The 26,175-nt window shown below is 31.3% G+C and overlaps 1 protein-coding gene across 1 annotated transcript in view; it reads right to left on the reverse strand.

The window, feature by feature from the left end:
* Positions 1-1,049: 1,049 nt before the first annotated feature.
* LOC112685944 overlaps positions 1,050-26,175 on the reverse strand; it is a 67,867-nt gene continuing 42,741 nt past the window's right edge. Inside the window, exons 3-4 of the mRNA XM_025558018.1 lie at positions 24,579-24,669; positions 1,050-2,531 (exon numbers count right to left, since the gene is read on the reverse strand). Of these exons, the coding sequence (XP_025413803.1) occupies positions 2,379-2,531; positions 24,579-24,669 (244 nt within the window). The 3' untranslated portion in view covers positions 1,050-2,378. The remainder of the gene's footprint in view (positions 2,532-24,578; positions 24,670-26,175) is intronic.

Raw genomic sequence — 26,175 nt, forward strand, 5'->3', positions numbered from 1 at the left:
GCTGAGTTTTAAAACAGACTGGTGTGTTACTGCTATCGATAGCTATAAATGCGATAGTATAGGAGAACACACGTGTTGAACGGTCGGACGTTGAACACGAACTGCATAGAATAGATTATTTATAAAAAAAAAAAAAAAAAAAAAAAATACAGCAAATTGAACGTTTATTTACGTTGTTTTCATTATCACAAACCTGTGTTAAAATTAAAGCAAATTACACAATAAGTACATAAATAATACATATTTATGCCTAAATTCTAATCACAAATAAATATTTTCTATAAAAGCATGACGTACAACCTTACATTTATTACAATTCTTTATAGCATACAAGTTTATTTAACTTAGTCGTGTTTTTTATCGAAATATTTAATTGATAGCGTGAACTTTATTCTAAATTTAAGGATGAAAACATTTTTACCTATTAACAATAAAAAGTTATAAAAAAAAAAAAAAAAATAAAAAAAAATACCAGAACACTTATCAAATACATCAAACGTGTACTTGAAATGTATATTTTAATTAAATGTATTCGTGAATATAGATGAACAAAAATGTTTATTGGACGGGTTATCTGATTTTACGGCCATAATACATCAATTATAATAATATACTATAGTATATTAACTTTTTTTTTAAGTAATCAATAATATCATTTTTAAACAAATAAACCATGATTATGTCATTTAAATAGTTATTTGTGACTTACGTTTAACTAATGTCGAAATAAATGTTTACAATGACACCAATATTCCTTAAATTATACTATAGTACTAGTTACATAAACTGATATAGATACAATAGGTAGGTTGGTTATACAAAATGGATGAAACATTAAAAATATTACGTGTTAAGCTATTGAGAAATTTGAACGCACGCACATGCGATACATCTGAATCACGTTTGAGTGATAAAAACCAACTCACGTAGGGATTATCGTTGGTTTTGCAATGAAAAGTATATAAAATGCAAGAAATTTACATTACAGTTCAAGCGAATTCTTAAAACTTTAACTGAAAATCTGAGAACAGAAACTTTTATGTATTCTCTTTTTTTTATTTTTTTTATTTTTTTTTTTTTAAACTTTACTTTGAAACTTTTTCCTGCTTTAATGTTAACAGACACGTCTACTAATTCCGACCAAATGGCCGTATAGGTTAACGAACACACGTGTTTAATATGCGAATAACAACATAAAATCAGTTTTCGTTATTTTCGAGGATTGAAAATAACAGGTATATTATACAATACGGTCTTCGTCTAAGGATCACCGCGAACAATGCTTTACTTACACGCCCGAAAATATAATCATCTAATATATACATCGCGGAATCAGCAGATGATATTATTTATTTATTGGGCGTCCGTATTGTTATCACATTGCAAACAGGAATTTCAGAGCTCAAAATAGAAAAATCAAAAAAGAATTTTGATGATTTAAATTACAAAATTATTACAGAAGTCTAAACGTGGGACGTAATCGTGTCGAAAAGTAAAATATAAGCAAGTCAATGTCGATGTTCTAAATGATTTCTGTCACTGGAGGACCATGAAAACGGATAAAGTGTACCGATTTTGTTAGATTTGTAACTGAACAAAAACGAATTATTAGTTTTTCGATAGAACAATATCTTTTAATCAATATTTTTTTTTTTTTAAACAAACACTGTATATTATTTTGAAATAATCATATTGCGATAACGTACTGTAAAGTAATTCTTAAATCAACTCGTTTCACGAGTGTTTCGTAAAACAGTTTCTGGAATTTCGTCGACTCGTCGTATTCCCTGTACGTTTCGGCATTGAAAAATAACGTTTCTTGCTGAAATTGTATGCGAACGATTACCGTTCACAACTGATTGTGCTGACTCTTACTGTAACAACAATATTGTTATTTCATATGATGTGTATTTACAAAACGTCTTATCATAATATTAAAATAAAAAAGGAAAATTGTTCAAAAATTGGCAGTGAATACGAATCTCAGTGTTATCTACACAAGTTTAATAATAATATTATTATTATACCGTAACTATATGATAATGAAAAAAATTATGCATTTATGCTACAAAAATAATGTCATCGTCTTATTATTTTATGTTTCTGAAAATGTGCGCGCGATCATAACCACTCGCGGTAATGTAACATTATGTTTATATTTTTCTCGCGTTTTTACAACCAACGTTAAACTATATTATTTTTATTATTATTATTATTATTATTTATATTATTATTTTCATCATCCGACTATTATTTGTTATTGAATGTTGCGTCTCAGGTGTACTCGTATCATATCGGTCGAGAAAATTGTTTTTTTTTCTGTTATTATTATTCTTATTTGACGTGCGATTTATTATTATTATTAGTATTTATTAACGTTAAGGTCGACTCGTGTCGAAATCTCTTCTTCGGATGACGGCGAAATGTGTTGTTTGGAAACTGTTGTTTTTCGTTGATCCACACTCCAACGAACCGGTGATACTGTAACCCATGTTGAAGTCGGCTGTACTCACGTTGGACGTAAGATATAACTGTAGAAAAAAAATATCGTTTTTGTTTATTACCACTTGTAAACATAATATTATAATATTGTGTATACGAGAAATCGCAACATGTTTGAATAATTTTCGTTTTTTATTTAACTTATTTATAGATTGTTATTTTAAAGGCTATTCCAACATTTATTCATCCAATTATTTTCAACTGTGAAGTTAAAATGTATTTCAAACCTATGTAAATATTATAAACATTATAACATATTGATCGCGGAAAAACGTTGTTAACGTAAGCACATGCGCGTAATATTAAGGAAACGGTGAACTAGCACTTTTATAATCGTCAGACTATTTATTTATTGTAAGCGTACAAGTGAGTAAGCGAATAACTGCAATAACGATATGTTAGCTAAGTGAATAAAAATAAAAAATAAAAGTAATAATAAAATAAAAACGTTTTTACATAATATTTCGAATTATAATTGCGCGCTTGAATTTTTCAAAAACTTTATTTATTGTTATGAGCTATTCACTCGATCGTAAAATACAAATTATTTCTTCTGGGAACGAAATAACCGCAGAGAAAAGCTATTGAGAAGAAACGAGGGCGGAAAAAGAAGAGAAAAAAACGGACGAATAAAGAATATGTGCTTAAGTAATTTATTTCACGTTTACTCGTGTTACGCGCGTGCTTTATGTCAAAAGGTTTTCCGATGTCGTGTGTATATTATACGTATAAACTGTATAAATGTGCGCTGCGGTAAGTTACAACGAAGCACTTATTTTTACAAGAAATCCTTTGTCCTAGAACAAAGGTGACACATAATACGTAAGTATATTACATAACGAACGACGGTTGACCAATTACGCGTCGGGGTAGCGTCGGGGTAGGTTTACGTGAAGAGCGAAAAGCTTCGGTTAATTAGAAAATACGTACACACACATATATATTATACTGTTCGAGTATACGACGAGGCAAAGAGCCTGGAAACACAATTAAGATTGATTTATTGCGGCCGACGTAACATATTCATAATCGTCGTCGTCGTCTCCGTTGCGCTGAGAAACAGATTGCTGTACACGTGTACCCGCCACCACCATCTCGTAGAAAGTCTCTCATATTAGAGCGAATCTTACACGCCGGTTCCCGTTCGCCTTCGTCCCTTCGGCTTCTCTGCACGCGCGCTAGTCGTCCGGCCCTTCCTCCCTCCCCCCCATGGAAACGACGACCGTGTACACGCGGTAGTGCACTCGCGAAACTTTAATAATAATATTTCGGAGGAATAAAGTTTTCAGCTAAAACTTTCACCTCTTCCTCGACTCGGTAAACGTAAAAACAGAACGATTGATATGCACGCGATTCTCTGCGCACACGCCGTGCTCGGCACCGGTATCTTTCAACTCGGTCACCGTCACCACCGACTAACCGCGGTTTTCTTTCTGCCCATCCAAACGACACGTTTACATATTAATAATAATAAAAACTAAAACATTGCTTGTGTACACGCTGTTGTTGTTATGCAACCCGAATATAATATGATGTGTATCCAGAGACACATTTATGATTTTGGCGCTCTAGTTGCACACATTAACTGCCACCTATTTTCATCCCTTACACTCATAAGTGACAATGGGGTTGTTTAACCATCGAAAACTTTATTAGCCCCATCCTCCTTCATCCAGAAAATCAACATCTTCTCGGCTATAAAAAATGGTACCATTAAATGTATATTTATTATAACCTTTCTTATTACATTATATTATTGAACACTTTTATTTCACATATTTCCATTTCTTTCTAGTAATCAAATTTTATTATAATCTCATGAAATTGTCTAACCATCCCAGCGTCTCGGCACCAATGGTGGTACAAGGCGGAGTAAAGCGGGGATTAAATAGGGGGGGAGGGGCTTCAGCCATACCATTTTTAACCAAAAATTACAAGTTGAGGTTTTGTCCTCGTACCTTTAAAATGATCCAAAATAATCATTAAATTATTATTATTATTAGTTGTAATCTCTAAGAGCTGTAATGTTGCAAGATAAAAGCTTAGGTAATTAGATTAAAAAAAATCGCAATAATTTCAAAAAAATTAATTGATACTATATAAAATGATAATAAATCCGGCGGGCTAAATTCATATTAGGGAGAACGTAGCTCTCCAAGCCCTATTTACGCCTATTCGTGGCACGCGCGCGATTTTGGACGGTATACAATCTAAGGTTTCTGGTTGACATCGAACTGAAGTATAACCTTGTCATGTATGGGTTGTGGGTAAGACCTGAAGCGATAATACGCGCATGTTTGCGGAAACAAATAACATCGAATCCATACTAGCTGTATTTTATTTTCGGTGTTTGATGGTACATTTTTCGATCAAAATCGTTTTATCGAGTCCAAAATATTTCTCGTTTGAATCGCTGCACCGCGGACATTGTTTTAAATCAAGTACGACATCAGTCATTTTCTGTATGAAAATTTCGCAACACAAAGGGGCGTTGCTAGAAATTCATTAAAGATTAGCGACAAACGTTTGCTTAATGATTTCACAATGCTTTAATGCCAACACAATGGACACAGAAGACGTGAAGTATAGGTACATATATTTGGGTATTGATTGATAATTTAATATATTTGGGATAAAAACTATAAAAAAAAATAAAAAAAAAACAATAATTGATAATTGTTTTGTTTTCGGTGTTTATTCGAACGATAGGGAAATGTTTAACGAATGAACGCCTACACTAATAAATATGTTGTTTGACTTAAAAAAAAAAAAAAAACTCGTCGAGGGTTTAAATGTTTAAAACACGCGCGTTTGACACGAAAATAATACATTTGTCAGAGAAAGGAGTAATGGGGAGCAACATAATTAACTAAATTCCAATGCAGACCTAAGCATTTACGTCAGTGTAAAAGAATAATGTACGTTCAACATATATATGAAGACACGATTACATGCTTCTAAACCAGTTGATTTTGGTAAGTATACTTTTAGAATCTGTTATGTTTAGTCAAAACAAATATATTAATTAATAAAAAAAGGTTAATTATTCATTATTGCAGGTATAATGAAAATCATAGTTTAATATTATTAAAGTACCTTATGATGATTTTACTAAAATTAAGTGTTCATAAAAAGTCATCAAAACAATATTATTCGAATTTTATCTCCTTCGTAATTGAATTTATTCATTTTCTCTCTCATAAAATACAATTGGATATTATATGTAGGATATATTAGACGTATTAAATTAACATTCATTATAAATTGTAATTATATAAAAAACAATAATTATTACTCTACCATAATCTTACCACGCAATCACATCGTAATGATGTTCGACATGATTATTAACGTATACAAATTTAATTAAATATTCTAATAATATGTTTCTTGTCTAGGGTATTAAAATGAGTAGAAACGTAAAAAAATAGGTTTTCTACACAACTGACACTTATCCATTTAAGAGGATGATGAGTTACCATTCGTTTTAAGGGTTTCACTCGTGCCTTTTCGAAATTCGAGGGTGCAGTTTGTATATCAATGCTCTTAACACTTACGTTGCTGTTTAAGTTTCCTCGTGTTAGCATATTATAGTCACGTGCACCAATTGATATTGTTATACGTTAAAACCGTTAGCGCTATGTAATTATCGATCTAATGATGTGATAAGGAAACTAAAAACCTTCATTATGGATTCGTTTTTTACGTAAATTTGACAGTGACATTCGATTCCTTTTTTCTTTTCGTATAATCAACGATAGAAATCGATTATATTTAAAATTAAATGTAAACCAAAAAAATACTTCAAACATCCGTTAAAAAAGAAAATTAAATTGAAAAATAAATTTTAATTAAACTTCATGAAGAATTCAAATAATCTTTCAAATGTCGTTTTGAATTATCAAATCGGTCAGTACGATTGACAAGAGATAGTCGTGTTTGGCATGTAAAAAAAAACTGTAACCAATCTTATTAAAATGTTACTCACATCCGACGAAAAACATGCGACAGAGTGAAGATCATGAAAAATACAATAATATATCATTCTTTATTATGTTGAAGATTTTTCATCAATAAGCCACTTGACTTGCAGTATATATTTTTAATTTTGTCTTAGTTTTTTCTTTAGTTTAACTGTTTAACCTTAAATAATTAGTTTTACTTTTGAAAATCTTTTTATAGGCGATTAAGATTTTATTTTCTATTGGATGTATTTATTATTAATATTAATAAAGAATATAAGAAATGATTCTTTATAAGTTATTATTACAAATAAATAATAAAAACTTACAGATAACTTATCTTAAATTAAAACTGATGTTTAATAATATAGTAACTTAACGATATTTGAATAGTGTACAATCTAATATTATTTTACATAACTATACACATTTTCGTGTAAAATTATTTTACAGATTCTAATTTTTCCCTACTATTTCCAAAACCAGAAACTTTATATAACTATAGTAACATATATATGTCACATACAATTACAAGATTAACTTTATTTTCATATATATATAATGACTTTAAGTTTATCAAAGAACGCAATAAGAATTAAACTATTTAACATTGTTTACAATTATTCACATTCTAGAATATATCTAAATAAAGAGAAAATTAGAATACCTCTGGTAAAAACAGACTTTAATAGTTACTTAACAAACTTTCCATATAACGAAGAGAAAATACATTTGTTTGTAATCTCTTGAAAGAACACGAGATTTAGATACGAATTTAATTAGCAAAGATTGTCCAACTGCAAGCGTACCGCAATAGGTTGTGTACAATATGTAACCAGAATGTAGTAAAAGATTTGATATGATTTGAGATCATTGTCGAATAAAATATTTTCAAAAGTAAATTTATAACATCTATTTATGAAATGTAACTAAACATTTATATACTGCACCGAATAATTATTAGTAAAAGTCAACTACACAGAACGGCTAGTGATTTGGTATTGTTCAGGATTCGACGATAACACGAATACAGCAGCGATAAACTTAACCAACCCCCGTCAAAAATCCTGATGTTAAATTAATGTTTTAAGTTCCAAAAACTTCCTTTCTTACAGTATACTTATTAATTTTTAACAAAAATACCACAAATAAATATATTGATTTAATACTACCGTCCACCATATAATTCAAACATAAATCAAAAACAAATTGTGTGTTCGAAATGTACGAGTAGAAATAATATTCCAAAGAGTATAGTGTGGATGACTATTTTATCAGTGGTGTACTCCTTAAAAAATAACGATGTATAGAAAGCTTGTGATCTGATATGGAAATAGTTATTTTCACACACTGCAATACTCACTCGGTATATATATATCATATGCTATAAGTAGACTGAATAATATACTGCAACTCCAACAAATAATATACAATATTTCCTACTACTTGCCATAATACTGTTTATATCCGAACGCATATTTCGAGTTGGTAAGTCAAGTGTTCTTTATCATGCAAATGGACTCGAAGTACAAACACGAACCTGGATTTCATTTGCATGATACAAACCAACTGAACTTGAATTACACACGTTGGGTGAATATAATACGATTAGATTCAATTATGAATTGAACACGTCATGTTTAAAATATTCATGTAATATTCATTATAATTCTTAATATACATATACATCTGTATCAGTAATAATTACTGATAAAGATGTATATGTATATTAACTGTTAATTATAATAGTATTAAAAACTTTTTCATCAAATAAATTGCATCTACTAATTTTATATTTTGAATATTCTGCTTAATTTATTGAACATTTTGCTATGAAAAAAACAATGAATTAAGTATGATTAATTAAGTAAAATTAAATGTAATTTATATTATGTACGCTGATTTGGAATAAACAGATTAAATTTATACGCGTATTGTACGTTTAAGATACGTTCCGATCAACGATAGTTCATCGGTTCAAATTGAATAACAAGTAAGACTTATATATTATTGCAATAATAATTTGTTTAATTAATTTTAGTAGTTTTAGGTAGTAGAACTATAAATTGTATTATGAATTATTGACCTTTATATTTAGAAATAGTAGATAGTCAGGAATTCGGACAGGATAATAGTAGGGTAATTTTGCAACCGAAGGAATTAACGCTTTGAAATTATTTGATATAATTCGTGTTTTGAAATTGTTTGCGTTCGTGTGAAAAAAATTAACATTTGCAAAAATGAAAAATTATTGTTCGTCACTCAAGCCCGGATTAAGGGGGGGGGTAGAGGGGCCATGGCATTACATTTATATATATTTCGTTCAAACACTTAGATTTAAAAAAAAGTATTAAATAATTAAATATAATGTACCTATATAGTAAACATTTTCAATAATTATGTCAGGTTAGGGACCCTAAAATCGTTTGGGTCCAGGCCTCAAACTATCATAATCCAGGCTTGTCGTCATTACTCGTAAAATGTAAACATTATAAGTAAAAATTAATTTATCTCTTTACTATCGCATTAATATAAATGTATATTCCGATTTAAACAAAGTCCCGGAAAAAATAGTATGTGGTAGTTTCGAAGTAAATATCGCGATTTAATCAGAAAATAACACTGCATTTAAATTATGTACACAGTCGTGTATTTTAATTAAATATCTGTTATTAGAAATAAAAAAATAATTATGAATCAAAAACAAACTGTCCGACAAAAAGAATTAGAGATAAATAAACGAAATATTATAACATTTCACTTGTTAGTGAAAATATAAAATAGGATAATCTTCTTTCCATTGGTTACTGTCATTGTAATAGTATACTATGTGTACATTACAAACGAGCTACAATTTAGTGCGCCCTAGACAATATTTTACGTATTCCATAGAATACACGCTTCCTGACTTCCAACGCAAACTCCTCCTCCTCTTTCTCATTCTCTTCTCCATCATTGTTACAACTTTACTACAACTCATCATCTCCTGCCATGTTGTTGTCAAGGATACTGCAATTGTCTTTTTCACGAACCCATTAATATCTGGCCGGTCGGTCGATCGCACCGGAGCATTGGACACCTCCAAAGTACCTAAGTTACACGTGGAGGGATATTAAAACGCGATACCTTGAACTTTTATTTTCCCTCCCGAAAGACGAAAAACCCAAATGAAATTCAAATACTATACTCTTAGCCGTATTTTCGCGTTTAAATATCGGAATGCTAAAGCACAATACACGTCTGTCTACTGCAGTCATGTGAAATGAGCTCCACGTTGAACGGTGAAATGTGCGAGTACATAAAACGCAGTTCGTTCGACGCCTCCCAACTATATAAACGCGGACTGCAGTCCTGCATGCTTGACAGTGAAATTTTATCCTGTTCGTGTCGACGATTAAAACAATTTCTGATCACTGAACGTTTCGGATGATTTTCAATCGCATGGATTATCAAAAAGTATTGAATATTCAATACGACCTATAGAAATTGTTACCTGTTTGTATTGTGATTCCTTTTGAATTATCATTGTTACCATTAGTATTCGTTATCCATTTTTTCTCGAAGATTCGAAAAATTCTTCGGATTTTATGATCTATGCGCGTTGGATGTGATCCACTAAAGCTTTATCATTGTACCGAATTCAAACCGTACGGTAAGACCTGGACTCGAAAAGTACGACTTTAAAGTTTCGTCCATTTTCCAATCACTTCGGTTAGAGTTTACAAGACAATAATCGGTAAATTTGCAGTGATCTTATGGGTCATACCACCACGTAAATATATATCAGAAATACATCACATAATATATTGTACCTAATCGGTAATTTATACAATCGTTTTGGTTGCATAAATCGTTTAAATCTATCACTTTTTGGAAAAAAAAAATTAAAAAAACTATATCTGATTGAGAATCGAACTGGGTACCTTGAATCGGGGGAAAACGATCACAGTAAAACTTGAATGTTTGCGTTTGGATGACCGAAAAAGAAGACGTGTTTCCTATTCTAACCCAAGCCGCTTGACTGCCGTCCGTGTACTTACCTGTTGGACTCTTCTATGCGTTATTTTGGCTATGGGTTTATATAGTACAGGCACGTCTTCTACTTAACAGTACGCCCGACCCGGCTATCGGACGTACAGGTATTTTACGATTTTTTACTAGTATTTAAACTGTATTATTGATTTCCCATAGTTACACACGTGTGCACGATGACTACATCTTACGGAGCGTGTGGTGTGTTAAGTCGCAATGCGCGTGTATGTTTCAGAACAATTTATATCACGACGGCATTGACGGCATAGGATTCGACAGAATTCGCAACGATGCATCGCAATGGTGTAGTACACGGGTATCGTAGGACTATATACCAATCCACTTCCGAGGTACCTGAATAGGTTTATCATTATACTCATACAAGAGAAGAAAATGCAAGGATGTTCTTTGACTAAACTGTTTTAAAATTCACAAATTCAGTGTTCCGAATCACCGTGTCAAACACCCCTAAATGTCCCTTGTGCTATTACTCGTGTAATTTAAACGTTCCACACAAATACCTACCGCCAAAATTACATTAATTTCGTTTCGGATAGTAAAATGCTTACTGTATGCAATTATAATTTTATTCTTGTAACTATAACTCGGTTCAAATCTTCACTCTAACCGGAAATTTTCATCGTGTAGTTTATAATTTATCATATGATTTGAAATGGTTAACTGTTATGTATTCTGTTGAATTTTCTGTACCGAATCCAATCAAAAGCGTTTATTATCAATAAATATCTAAAAAAATTTAACACATTTATAAAATCAATGGTTTTGTTGGAAAAAAAAATGATTCACTGAAATTTTTTGATTTTTTTTGTAAATTTACATTTTTTACGAGTATGTAATTTATTTCATTATCATTGCAGGAACTCATGTAATAATAGTATTGCATATTTATTTAGTGAAAATATGTACATAGGAAAATTTGTTGATATATTTTTATTTAACTCAAAACCAAAAAAAGATTTTTCGCCTAGAATTTATTATAATACAAAATTTAATATTATCATCAACTTGTTTTAAAAGTTTTGAACTATTAATTGAATTATAGTGATTTGATTATTGCTATGCTCATTTTGGAATTTCAAACTTGTGATCAGTATTTATTGACTAAACAACATTGTTTGTACTTTAACAAAAAATTTAAGTAAAATTAAAAATTATTAAATAGTTAATACTCGTAAATTAATAAATAAATAAAAGCTTAGGCTGGAGTATTATTACATTTATAAAGTACGACCGGTTTCGAGTTAAAAAATTCATCCTCAAGTGTATAAAGTACAAAGTCAATAAAATCGCGGTTGAACATGAAAAAATAAGATGACGATGGAATACAAAAAAATAGATGGAGGAATATATTAAGAAAAATTAGTCATGTTACGTAGAGATAATTTATCTTTATGGGTAGGAAAGATTATTTAAAATTAATTTTTATTAGACATAGATAGTAGCGCCCAGACAGGTTACCAAGGAGTGCAATTGCATGTGCTCTCGTCGGGGGTGGGTGTATGGGTGGGTTGGTGGGTATATAATTGGATAACTTCGATACCAAACATTATGGAGTATGGTAAGCAAATAACATTATTATTATAACACTTACATTATACCTATACGGCACTGGGTGTAGACAACTTAATTATAATAAATCTTAATTTCTTAAATTTATAGTTGTTTTAAGAGTTAATTACAGTTACAGACAACAATTTAAACGAACGTCTTTTTTTTTTTTTAAAAAAAAATTGGTAGGTGGGTGGGTAACTTTTTTTAGTTGCATGTGCTCTCAAAATACTTCTGTGCGCCACTGGACATAGACATAGAATAAAATTAATTATGTCTATGTAAAATAACTAATTTTTTTCCATATATTGTTTCCTTTATTTTGTCATGTTCAACCGCGATTCTATTGAATTTGACTATTTGACTCAAGGCTAGTTTTTAATTTATTTATTTCAGTATATTATGTGTATTTGTTTATTTATTTATGCATTAATCTTTTAAATATTAAAACACGTATTTTGGTGACGATTTCATATAGGAAATACTTGAATGGTAAATTATTTATTTCTCACTATTAACTGTAAATTTTATAATTTATAAATTAGATTTAGCGCTCAGATAAATAAAATAATAAAACATTTTTAGAAAGTATTTAAGTTTATATTTTTACAAAAAAAAAAAAAAAAAGCACAACAAATATTGAATAAATCAATTATATTAAAATATGAATTTTCATATGGTATTTGAATATGTCAGTAGTATTCCCCTTGTGTGTTTGCGTTTTGGGTAAGTATAATTAGTCCCCAAGTAATGCTAAAGAGTTTTTGAAATGATACATTGGATAAATACGATTCTAGTGCCGTGGGAGATAACTGCTGTATATTATCATCATGCATGTATTACTTTGCGTTTAAAAAGGTACCAAATCAAAGCCTATTTGTTTAAAAGGTTGAAAAACCGTGGAATAAATAAAAACACTTACCAAAATAAAAATAAGTATACGAAATTGTATGTGTCTCAGCAAAATATATGTATATAATAATTAATTCAGTTCAAACTCCATGTCCATACATATTACTTTTGTTGTCTACACGACAGCCACTGGACCTTAACAATTATCTTTGTGGTCCATTTCGGACATGAGTAACGAATCGGTTGAACCCATTCAACAATGATAAATGTTTCTATGGTGTGTTCAAACAAAACAGAGACAGAGAGATAGAGAGAGAGATGAGAGATGGAAAGAGAGGGAAAGAAAAAGGATAGAAAACAAAAATCCTGGGCTCCCTGCTGGCTCTTTTCGTCCGACTAATTCCTGAAAGTTGTTTCAGCACGCTCTGCCCGTATCCCAAAACTTTCGCTAACTCATCCACTTTGAACGCGACTTCGAAACATCTAAACCCGTCTAGGGGAAATCCGAGGTAATAGACCAATTGTTATTTCATTATACAAAGGATACGCATTAACCTCACGTCGCATAGCCCTGTCCGCCACAGCGGTTTGCGGTATTTAGCGTTATACATGCACACGTGTGTATGGGTAAGAATCGAAAAATAATACTCGCAATACTTTCGCGAACGGTCTCTTTCGCGGCCCCGAGCGAAACAAAATTTAACGTTTTAAACAACAATCAATATATAGCCCTCCGAAAGGTTCCGTTAACGGTGTTCTGTCAGCTTGCATAAGTAATCGTAGGAATTTGCATTGGACGACTCGGACCGTGCACAAATACTTGAAATCTCCTTTAAAACTGCAGCCGACATATTCAAATAAGCAGTATAGTTTTCTCGACGCATGCGCATGCTCCAGCGGTACGGAAAAATAAAGGTTTTGTTTATTTATTCAACGTTGACGTTCAGCGCTCAGCCGACCGGTGTATTGATATTTCGTTGAATGGATATTTATACATAATTTACATAAAGTAAACAATTGTTCGGAATGCGCGTATGTGGCAGTGAGATCGCAATAAATAATATTATCGAACGATGAATTTAAATAACGGTCTTGTCGAATCCCGTCGTTCGAGTCGTTGACATTTGTAACATGTAACTACTCAGCTGTTTGGCTACTACATTGTATTAAATCACGATGTACAGAAATTGGAAAAAATAAAAAACATTCGATTACGCGATAACCATAAGAACTAGGTGTTATCATCGCTGATTGCACAAACTATAGTAATAAATTACATGGCATTTTTGTGAACATTAATAATTTATTTAAAAAAAAATAAAAATACAAAGATTTGTATTTATTTTTTTTTCTTACATCCATAATATATGTGTGGATCGAAGAGAATAAAAAAAAAAAGGACTGAAATAAAACCGAGCACGTTTTTTATAAAATAATTCATTTAATAATTAACTTAAATAATTAATTAATGAAATATTCTGAAAGTAAAATAAATTACAAAAAAAAAAAAAAAATCGAAATTCATAAAAACAAATCATTTACTTTCTCTCTAAAATATCATTAAAATGATAATCGATTTCAAAGCATAGTTTTTTTTTTTTTTTTTTTTTACTGGAATTTCAGATGTTAAAGCTGAAAAAAATAAGTATCAACATTAACAAATAAATATACAAATACGTTAACAACTTCAAAGTCACGACAATAATTGTTTGAATAGCGTTGGAACATAATGCGCAGTAAAAATACACATTCTCGTTCCGAAATAATATTAAAAGATATCCATTGCAAAATCGTTTAAAAACAAATCATTGCGCATAAAAGCGCAATTTCGTATTCGTGGATAAGCCGTGTTTTATAATGACACGAATTGGTTTATAATCGAGTCAAACTCCACAGGGACGTATTATGCAGAAGTGAAACGTTGGAATGAAGATAGTATCAAAAACACATTTGGAGGCTGTATTAATCGACAAACCAATTTTGTACCGTTTAATCGTTTCTGGACCATCTGTGGGCGTTTATCAAACGATGAAAACGTGTATTATCCCCCCCTTCCTGTAGGTACCTATCATTGCACGTCCATAGCTGATGATGGAAAACAAAATTTCTCATCGTCCCGTAGCGTACGGATGCCGATTCCCGAACACCCTTCAGGTGCGCGTTTTTTACGCGATTAAGTTACGAAGTGATGGGCCAAAAGTTCACGTTGAATGCCATTAGAAGAATGCGTATTGTGTTCGAGCGTATATTAAAGCGTAGTGTGAGTTGTGCGCGAGGACGTACGTTAACGTAATGAGACAAAATTCGTTGTAATTACTACTCGAGAAAGACGGAAAACCGTTATCAACTTGTTGCAAGTTCATTGTTTAAACGTTTTTATTTTTGTTTTCGCGTGACGTCTCGCGTACAGTTTCCTCGAAAGTTCAAGAAAAACGTAACTTCCCGTTGATTACATGCTTAAGAGCGCATCGGTCCGTAAATTACACCTCATCACCTCACATACATACATATATATATATATAATTACCGTTAAAAAAAAACAGTAATAATAGTAATAATAATAATAATAATAGCAACAACACTAACACTTATGGAGATAATAATAATAATAATAACAATAACAATAAATAATATAGGAGCAAAGTCATTAAACAAGCATTAAAAGGAGTTTAACTGGCTCATATTAACGCACAATCGTCCTTCGCGGGTCGATATACTACAATTGCCTAGCGCCATGTAATAATGTATCCATAAACTAGATTTAATCGCAGCACGATTTGCCCCGCGCCTTCTTATACGTGTACGGGAAATATTCAGAGCACGTGGTCGTTTTGTGTACAGTTTCGCTCTTCGTTTGAGTTATACTTGAGAAAACCGGAGACCTTACGCCTTTTTTCCTCCGTTCGTACCCTATTATGCCCTTCCCTCCTACAACCCTTCCCCCCGCCGTAAGCTGTGGGCCAAAGGGATTAGAACTTAATTACCACACGCGCCCCGTCCCTTTTGTGCTCGGGTTACGTGGTGCACGCATAACAACACAAACAAGCGCTGCACACACGTTGTCAATTGACGGATTTATTTTTCCTCGATACGTACCGGACCCGCTTTCCGGTTTTATCTAATTTATTGTACATATATATATATAAAAGAGGTAGGTGGAGAGAAAAAGCAGTAAAAAAAAAAAAAAACGCATCCACGCTACGGCAAGGCAACGAAACAAGACACGTGCAAAAAAGTACACGGACTTGCCGTATACCTAATTCTAGTCAAAGCGGAGCAAACGGGTGTAAATAAATCTGAGATAAGTACAGAAATACAAAAGGCTCTTGATTTTACTTTATCTTCCGGACACCAAATCGCGTTTGTGCACGATCAAATTATCACTACGCGATTGGCTGTACGTGGAATAGAAAATGGAATACGAGAAGAATGCAATTCAATAAAATCTATCTAGGGAGACGAATATGTTAAGAGTAAAACTGAACTGGTCGGTAACTTCTAAACGTGTTTCGATGAAAAAAATAAATAGTATATTTTATAATAATAGTTCGAACCTCCCCTCCCCCCTCATATCAAATACAGCCACATTCGCGATTTCTGGTGACCTCTAGAAACGAATCAAAATAAAACCGGTGTCATGATTTACTATAAAATTAACTATTATTAAAAATAACAAAATACGTAGTTTCACCGTTGGGTAGTCTTCTTCTATCAATATGCTCTAAATTAACCTAGTAAATATTCCTAATTACACCCGAAGGGTACAGGTTGTATTTACTTAAAAAAAAAATAATAATAATAGTATATATACAATGTGAATTGTACTTCGACGAATAAATGTTAGGTTGTTCTTATTGCTCTACTTAATTAACTCGATTAAACCGATGATTACCGTATGTAAATCATGTAAAATTATTGTTTGATAGGCAAAATATTCGTTTTTATTCCAAGTCTAATCCTCCATTAAATATTTAAATTCGTCGGAACATCGCACTTTTATCTTTAAACCATTTTAATGCAATAATTAAGTAAATATTAAATTAAAAGTCTTTTTGAAATTATTAAATAATGGGATCCAAGATAAGATTAAATGCTAGACTAAATAAAAAAATAATAAAATAATAATAATAATAAAAAAAATCTTAATTAAAAAAAATGTATATTAATTATTATCATCATTAGGTACAGATTATCTTATTATCTTACGAAAAAAAAAATCATAATTATGTTTTCGATTTCGATGCGCGGACCTACTTACTCCATAAATAGTTATCGACGCATATTGGATTGTTTTCTCCGTGGTAATTTTTATCCGTCACCCGTGATATCATAATAATAACCACAATAATAACATAATAATTTCCTATAACTACGAGTTTCTTAATTATTATTCGTGCTTCAGGGTAACACTAAAATCACATTGGTCGGTACTAACACTACATAACTGGCGCAAAACATATTTAAACGATATTACAAAAATCAAAATAATTCTCTCTAACTTTCATTAAAAGTCTAACGTTCCATTTGACAAATCAATATGTTTTATTTTCATATACTCAGCGATTGATATTACATATTAGACACAATCACGTAAAAAAAAAAAAAAATCTGCAAAAATACCGTGGTTTGCATAATTTTACTATTACAACAACTGAACATGCACATTTATATTATTTCTGCGATGCGTTTTACGGATCGAATACCACTCGATACATTATATTTCATGGCTTGACCGTTTGTATAGCAAACTGATCACTGGCAAAGATTTACGATTTCAGACCGGTGGGTGACCCTTGACAATTTGAAACGATTAAAAACTGCGCGTCACTCGAACGTATCAACGAGTCTCCCGAAGCAACGCGAGTTAATGGAAAGTTCCCGGCGCTTTATTACATTTTTGATAATCGATCAGCTATTTGAAAACTAAATTAGTGATTAGTTCTTACAAAACAAACATTTTACTATTGTAACGTCTTTCACGCGCACTCTTGTGCAAAGTTACGAGTAAAAATTAGTATACGTTATAATATGTTTGGTAAAGTAATTTTTAAACTTTCTATTTCGATTAAAATTTGGTATGTGCTAAAATATACAATTGTGAAACATTGAAGTTATTATTATAAAAATTGTGCAGTGAACAAATAAGTATTCAACTGAAATCATTTACCCGAACAAAAAAATTATAATACAATTTTGAAGAATGCGGGTGATTTTGTTTTCTTCTCCGAAAATGTGTTTTTATTTCGGTCTTATGAAATTGAAGGATTTGACAAGTTTATAAAACATTCATGTTAAATACGATAATCTACTTCAAGTCACTTCATGCTTCAAAATATATGCAACATTTATACAATGTGTATAAATGTAATTTATAACTTACACTTCAAACTCGTGTGGTAATGCACGCGCAATCGAAGGGGTAAATATACATAAATAATATAAATAATAAATAAATAATTCCGGAATTTTAGTAAATAATTGAGGTAAAAAAATATTTATACTTTTTCGAAAACATTACAAGTGTATCCCATCTAATCTCGTCAATCCTGTCAGTCATCACATTTTTCAGCAATAGTCATTGAATGAGATTTATTCAATAAAACCCCCGTGTTTAACAAAAGCCATTTTTTTGTTTTTTTTTTTTTTTTTGTGCTATTTTACACATGTGATTGAAATTATGATTTACGAATAATCATGGTGTTTTAACAGTAGTGAAATACGATAATACAACAATCAGGAGCAAAAGACTGTTGTATTATCGTATTTCGATTTTTATTTGAATCAGGAGCAAAAGACTCAAATAAAAATCGATTTTATGCTAGTGCTGAGGTTTAAAATAAAACACCGAATTCTTTTCAGAAATGTTATTTTTAAGTTGATAATCCTCGAGAAGTTCGATTAACTTTTAATATATTCCATTGTGAAAGTATTTCCTGGGATATTTTTAATGCTGTTATATAAATGCATATATATATATATATATATATATATATATATATATATATATATTATTTGTTTATTTAGTTGGGCCTTCTTCATCTGCTGTAATGACATGAACGGCATTCCATAATCTTACTATAAGGGCAACGGGTGGAGAAACCGAGCCAATGGGCACTGTTGGTGGAAAAAATAAAAATTAAATTAAAAAAATAACCAAACCACGAGTGTTTGAAATGGATTGTGGATCATTTAAAGTTAAACAACAATATTTCCAAGCCCGTGAGGTGTAAATATTAGTTTTCCGCAGGGATCCGCTTCCGGTATGAGTCGATCGGTACGCGGCGAAATACGTAATATTCTTCCCGTGCAACGTAAGTGCGAACACGCGAACGGCATTTCTCTCGTAGACGTCGAAAACAAAACCAAGTCGACGACGGATACGTTACACGCGTCGAATTTTCGAGACGTAGGAGGGCGTTTTTTAAATTTTTTTAATGGATTCGCATTGGACGTCGACGAGTAGGTACGCCGGCGCTGATTCCGGCCCGACGAGGGATTTCTGTTAAGTGTCAATAGGAGCGCGTTGCGTTTCGTGCGTGTAACATGCGCCACCTAGGTTTTTGTCGAAAAACTCGAAACGCACTTCACGCAACAAATAAATAAATAATAAACGTATCAGTTTACCTAACCACATGTTTCCGTGGTCGTAAAATTCAAACCGAACCAAACAAACGTCTGACTTTTGCGCGAAACGAACACGTCGATGTTCCACCCAGCGAAATGAACGATGTCGGAAACCACGTGTCGGCGACGCACGCACACATCTATACGTATACGGTGTATGTTATACTTGAAAAATCACAGATCCATCCGTTTTACGGCTTTTAGAGGGTGACGCGGGCGAGGATAGGGGTCGGCGGTCGAGTGGAACGTCACGCGAGCCCTCGTCACGATGACAGATCGACGGTGCTCGGGGGGCAAGAAAAAACAACGTTAAGAGAGCGCATTTCTCATAACTTTTCACGTACGTTTCTCCGGTCGAACGGATCGTTTACGCCGTAGAAGGCGGGACAGAAAAACAAATACGTGTGCATATGCGATGTAATAACGGAAGGTATGCGGTGAAAAATGTTTTTTTTTTTTTTTTTATTGGAAAACGGACGGAGGGGAAGGGGTAAAAAACGCGTTCCGGTGTTCTAATGCCACCCCTGTTTGTGCTGCGAACACGATACGCGTACCCAGGTACGGCACCATGCGTACATCGACCCGCCCGACGGGCCCACCCACGTGCGCACGTGTTGCGGGCACGACGTGAGTAAACGCTCGCGTTTATTCGGTGGATCTAACCGGATTCGGTGGACCGCGAAGGAACACGATCGAAAAAAAAAATAATAAAAATAATATAATAAAACATAGGACACGTGGTGTGTATACGAGAGGATAAATAGGCGTTTGATACGGGTTTTGCGCAGCATTCCTTTCGCGTATCCTTTCACCCGCCGCTACTCGTTTGCGTCGAAAAATTCGTCACCATTTTGGTGTTACGTATACGTATATTAGTACATCATCTCGACCGTGGTATAAAACACAATGTAAGGGATGTACACCACGTTTGGCAAAGCCGGATTTAAAAAAATTGTTGTATTACGTCCACGCGACGTCACTACGACATGGGTACCTATATCTCCGACGCGATCCTTTTCCGCTTTTCGCTTTTTCCCGACAAGCATAACTTTACAACAGATCGCGTTACAGTAAGCTATAGAAATTGATGATACTGTTATCGACATAAGTCTCGCAAATCGAGTAATCATTACAAATCATAACCGTCATCGTGTGGGGGAAGGAAGGAATAAAATAAAATAGTTGTATCGAATATTCGTACACTCTTTATTGATTTTTAGCGATTCCTTTGGGCGGCGATTGCATTATTATTCCGTATAATGAGCGTAAGTCTTGTTGAACACTGTTCGTGATGAAACAGTCACCGAATAACAATTCGATAAACCATACCAACCGTTTTTAATATTTGAGTTTTTTTTTTTTTTTTTCTTAAATTTGTACTCCGACGAAATTGCCGGGGGAAAAAATATAAAAAATTTTCTGCTTTTACAAAAAAAATTAATCGACCATTGCATTTGTGCGACACAATGTTACTTCTCATTACTTTTTATACATAAAAATGTCTTGCAACCACGAGAATGTATGAACGCGTAACCCTTTAATTGAAACGTTTTATTTAACATATTAAATATGTAAAGATAAAATATATGGCTAGACAACTTTTATCATACTTATTTTGTATAAAAAATTCTGAGACCAGCCGGCATTGTAGATTTTGATCATTGGCTTTTTTTTTTTTTTATGACAAGTTTATTCTCACTGTGAAATTCGTCTCCAAATAGAATCTTTAATTTTGAAACTCATCGAACATTTGAAGATTGTGATGCTCGTAAGGTATTATTTTAAAATTAAGATATTAACAGAACATTTTTGTCTAAAACATTACATTCTTCATCGTATTGTTATTAATTAGAGAATGAGTTTTCTCAGTGGTAGTGAAGGATGTTCAGTATTAAGAAATAATTAATGTTATAAATTGGCTTAAACCAGTGCACTTCTCGTAACGGTCATGTCCAAATACTTATTTATAATATTTTATAAAAATCTTTCCCGTGATCGTAGGATTATTAAAACATTGTACTTCAATTTGTGTGTCTCTGTATTGCCGAAAATTATAGCAACGGGATATTACCAACTAGTAAATTCGTAGTTACACTCGCACAGTATCATATAGAACAGCGGTTCCCAAACTTTTATTTCAGCGGTGCCTTTTTTTGGACCCAATTTAGCCACGGCACCCAGCTATGAATAACATTTAAGACAGAACAAAAAAAAAAAACTTATTGATCATCAATTTTATTAATTTTATTAAAATTTAATTCATGTATAAATTAATGCATTTTTAAACTTAAAAAATAAATAAATAAAAATTATTGTTATTATGATTATAATTATTATATAAAAATATAATAAGGTTAAAATGAGAATATCTGAATATACAATAGAAAATATTACATTATTTACTATAAAGTTTTTAAGAAAACAATAAGGAAAAAATAATTTTATACATTTTAAACTATTTGTTATGAAACGTAGACCGCGGTGTCCTTAGAAAATGATCACACAGTTTGAGAACCGCTGATATAGAATACGTAAGCATAAACAGTACAACACAAAACCAAAAAGAAGTTCTTGCTTAACAACAACATTATTGTGTGAAGTCAGTGAAAATAATAAGAAAAAAAACATCAATTAATGTCACTAGCATCCCCGTAAGAATCAATATCGATATCGGTCTTAAATAAATTTAAATACGAGTAAAAATTTAATCTCATACGTTTCCGTCGTCTGTCTTTAATTTATCTACAAAAACTAAAATAAAAACTTAATTTTTTATGCCCCATTCGATGCATCAATCCCTGATACAGGTGATCTGAAGTTAATCTTTTAAAAATATATACAATTTTATAGAAGTTGGATCATTATAAATACATATATGATGCGAAACCTCTATACGAGAGATACCTCTCGTACGTACGTACGATATTGATACATATTTTTTAAATATTTACGAAAATTCTATATGTGAATCAATGTTGAACCATGTCGTATGTATTCGTCCAAATACTAGCCACTTATAATGAAAGCTCGAAAAAATTGACCCTTATCATGTGAGCATTTATTGTTTGGATATTATGTTTCAGTTTTAATAATATTCCTATTGCTTTTGTTCTTTATTGTTTTCATTTTACTTTTTCTGTAATTTTACCAGTTGACCAATATTAATAATTATTGAAAATAGCATTGGGTACTTTAATAATTGTTGGTCATCAATCTATGGCCTAAGCGTCAGCATACATCAGGAGCATACCCAGGGATTTTTTATGGGGGGGAAGGGGTCCAATATTTATCTTTTATGTGTTCTCTAATAATAATTATAGTTTAACTCAATACCAGTTAATATACTGTAGTATGGTTTATACATAATAGGTATATTATATAATCTATAGATTTTATATATTGAAGACAATGTGAAATTAAAATACACTATATTCTATTATTATACTATTTACTATTAAATTGTTGAGTATGTAGAAATTTCAATGGAGGGGAGGTCCGGACCTGAAAACCCCCCCCTGGGTAAGCCCTTGGCATACATACACAAAAGAATGGCGTGAACGTCATGATAAAGAACTTGAGGAACTGTTTCAAAGCTCAAACGTCGCAAATGAAATCAAGAAAAGAACTGTATAGCGGAGAGTACGATCTATATATATATTTGTTATCAGAACAACAATTGAAAAGGACCTAGTCGGTAAGAGACTTCTTGGAAGACCACGTTTACGTTAGGAAGATTGAGTGAAAATGACGCGGGAAGTATCGAATCAGAAAATCCATGGAAAGTAGCGGTGGAAGATAGAGATGGATGGAGAGAAATTTGTTTGGCAAAATGTTCTCAATGACCGAAAACCAAAAAAAAAAAAAAGTTATTGATGGTCAAACGTTTCCATATTTTACTGTACAATAACGATTACAGGTCTAAATTATTTATTTTACATTGTTTAACTACAATATTATGATGCAAGCACGCTTTTGATAATAATACAATTTAAAAACTTTCAAAATAATGTCAAGTTTACGTATAAAAATAAAAATAAAAATTCTAAGTGCGTTCTTGTTAAAGATATTACGAGGTGTAAAGTGATTTGATGAAAAATGCGTAAGACGTGTCACAAGCCGGACTAACGAATTGACGACCAAAAAAAAAAACAATAAATTTTCATAATCGACGTTATATATTCGTGCATATTTTCACGTTGTTTTTACATTATAGTTACATTAAATATACGCATTCTCTGCACTGTTCAGGTACATAGCTGAAAACACAGTTTTGACAAATTAAATATGTATAACGTGCGAGATAATACTGTAGGAATGTTTTCATGTGTTTTCACATATTACATATAAATAATAAAAGAAATTATTTTCCGTGCTCATCATTAGTAATACGGCTAGATAAAGGAAACAAATAAAATGAACATCATTTCCGTGTAGATTTGACGGCGGACAAAGTATAGAATTATCCATGCAGTGGTTCAATTTCCAAAACATTGTTAAGGAATGTGTTTTGAAAAGTTTTGAGTGCTCATGTAGGGAAACGAAAAAAAGAAAAAAAAAGTTCATCAATCCTCTTCCTTAACGTTTTCGTGATCTTAAGCTATTTTATAGATTTTTATCCCCAAAACATTATTCATCTAAGAAAACTTCTTTGTTTTTAGGAAAAAACTTTTTTTTTTGTCAATTCCCCAGCTTCCGATGTCATGCTTATTTCCATGATTTCCATTAGGGTCAGAATTTCGTTAAACCTATTCTTTTGTTTTGATAAAATAAGAAAAAACTGCATGTTTCTTTTCAAAAAAAAAAAAAAAAAAAATAATAAAAAATACATACAAGAGTAGTGCTAATACTGTTCCATTGTGTTGGTACACAACTCGGAAAGCTTACATATAATATGTTAATGTCGAAAAAAAATTTGAATTTACAGACAAACACCTAGGGCGTAAATATGTAAATAAATGAGAGTATACTTACTGCCCAACAGTTAATATATTGTATAGAATGCTTATTGCTCAATAATACACTGAGAACATTACTCACTTTGAAATCCGGATCAGTACGTTTATTAAACGAACCGACGATGAACAGACTGCCTGGATCGGTGTCTACCATTTTAGCCAATGTCGTATATCTAAAATTAAAAAAAAAAATGAATAAATTAAATCACGGTTTAACATAATTGCTATTACGGACAATATTCTATCCATCCGTATAGTAACTGTTTAAGTTTAATATATGTTCTCATAACTCAAGGTATTAGGATACTTAAGGTATGTTGTTTTGATATTAATTATTGACGAAATTATTCGTTAAAAAATAACTATATTATTTATGTTACGACGAATGTGAATTAAGTTCACAGCGGTCCATGGAAATAAACGTTTCATACGTTCAACGTCATTTCTATCTTAAAATTGTTCCAAGAATATTAAATAATATTTGGTTAAAAATAATTTTTCATTTACTGAGCAGTATACACAATAACATAAATATATATTTGAAGAGAAAGAACTGTGAATTTAAAGTGAGAAAATATTTTATCCGTTTATTTTTTATATTATTATTATTGAGCATTTTTAATTTAATACAATATGTATTTCTGAACAAAATAACTTAAACTACTGTATAAAGTAAGTTAAAAATTATTTTAAGAAGAATAACACATCAAATATTTCACTTATTTAACAACGCCTATTTGAAAAATGTACTATAAAATAAAACTTCACACACATCATATATATAAAAATCTGATTCAAATTACTCATATTTTTTTTCTTTACTGATATTTTAGAAAAGTGTTAAAAGAAATTATGTTAAATCTGCATTTTTATTTTTTAGAATTTAAAGCTGTAAAAAAACTGAAAATTGACGGTCTATTCATGAAAATAGAATTTAGGTTTTTAATAACATTTTATTTTTCAAATGTATGTATATTTAATTTTTATTAGTAGTCGCCTCTTTGAATCTTTCATTTTATTTGGGTGATAAAATTTTAAATATTCCAAACAACATAATATGAAAGCTACTAGTTTAATGCATTCAAATAATCATATGTATTATATTAAGATTTTTTTTTGCTAGTATACTTTTCGGTGTATATCTATACTATCCGAGTTATCTTACTAAATATTAGAACTATTAAATAATTAGTAAGAATAAATTTCTATTTCTATAAGGTTCATGGGTTTGTAACTTTGATGAAATATGCATATTCGATTTACTTTTAAAACAAATTCCAAAATAATTAAGAATCGAAATCTATACATCATGTGTTTATACTGCGAGAAAATGGTTACTTATTCGAAATCGATAAGCAGACAACACATGTACCTATCTGTAATATAATCTATTGCGTTTAAATTCTGAAATGTAAGTATTTTTATGTTTACTAAATATTTCATAATTCGTAATTTTTTATTTGAACTATTAAACTAAATATTTTTCTTATAATATTGAGTAGTTATAACATTGCTATCACTATCGAGTAATTTAAAAAGTTTTGTATTATTGCTATTTTTGTACAAAATATGTGTAGTAAATTTGTTAAACAAACTATGTTCATGTGATCACGGTAAGTTACAAGAAAAATATCTTATTTGAATGCCATACTTGTTAAACATGGTGTTATTTTATGCTT

This window comes from Sipha flava, unplaced genomic scaffold (assembly GCF_003268045.1).
Source record: "Sipha flava isolate LNK unplaced genomic scaffold, YSA_version1 299_pilon_pilon, whole genome shotgun sequence".
NCBI lineage: Eukaryota > Metazoa > Arthropoda > Insecta > Hemiptera > Aphididae > Sipha > Sipha flava.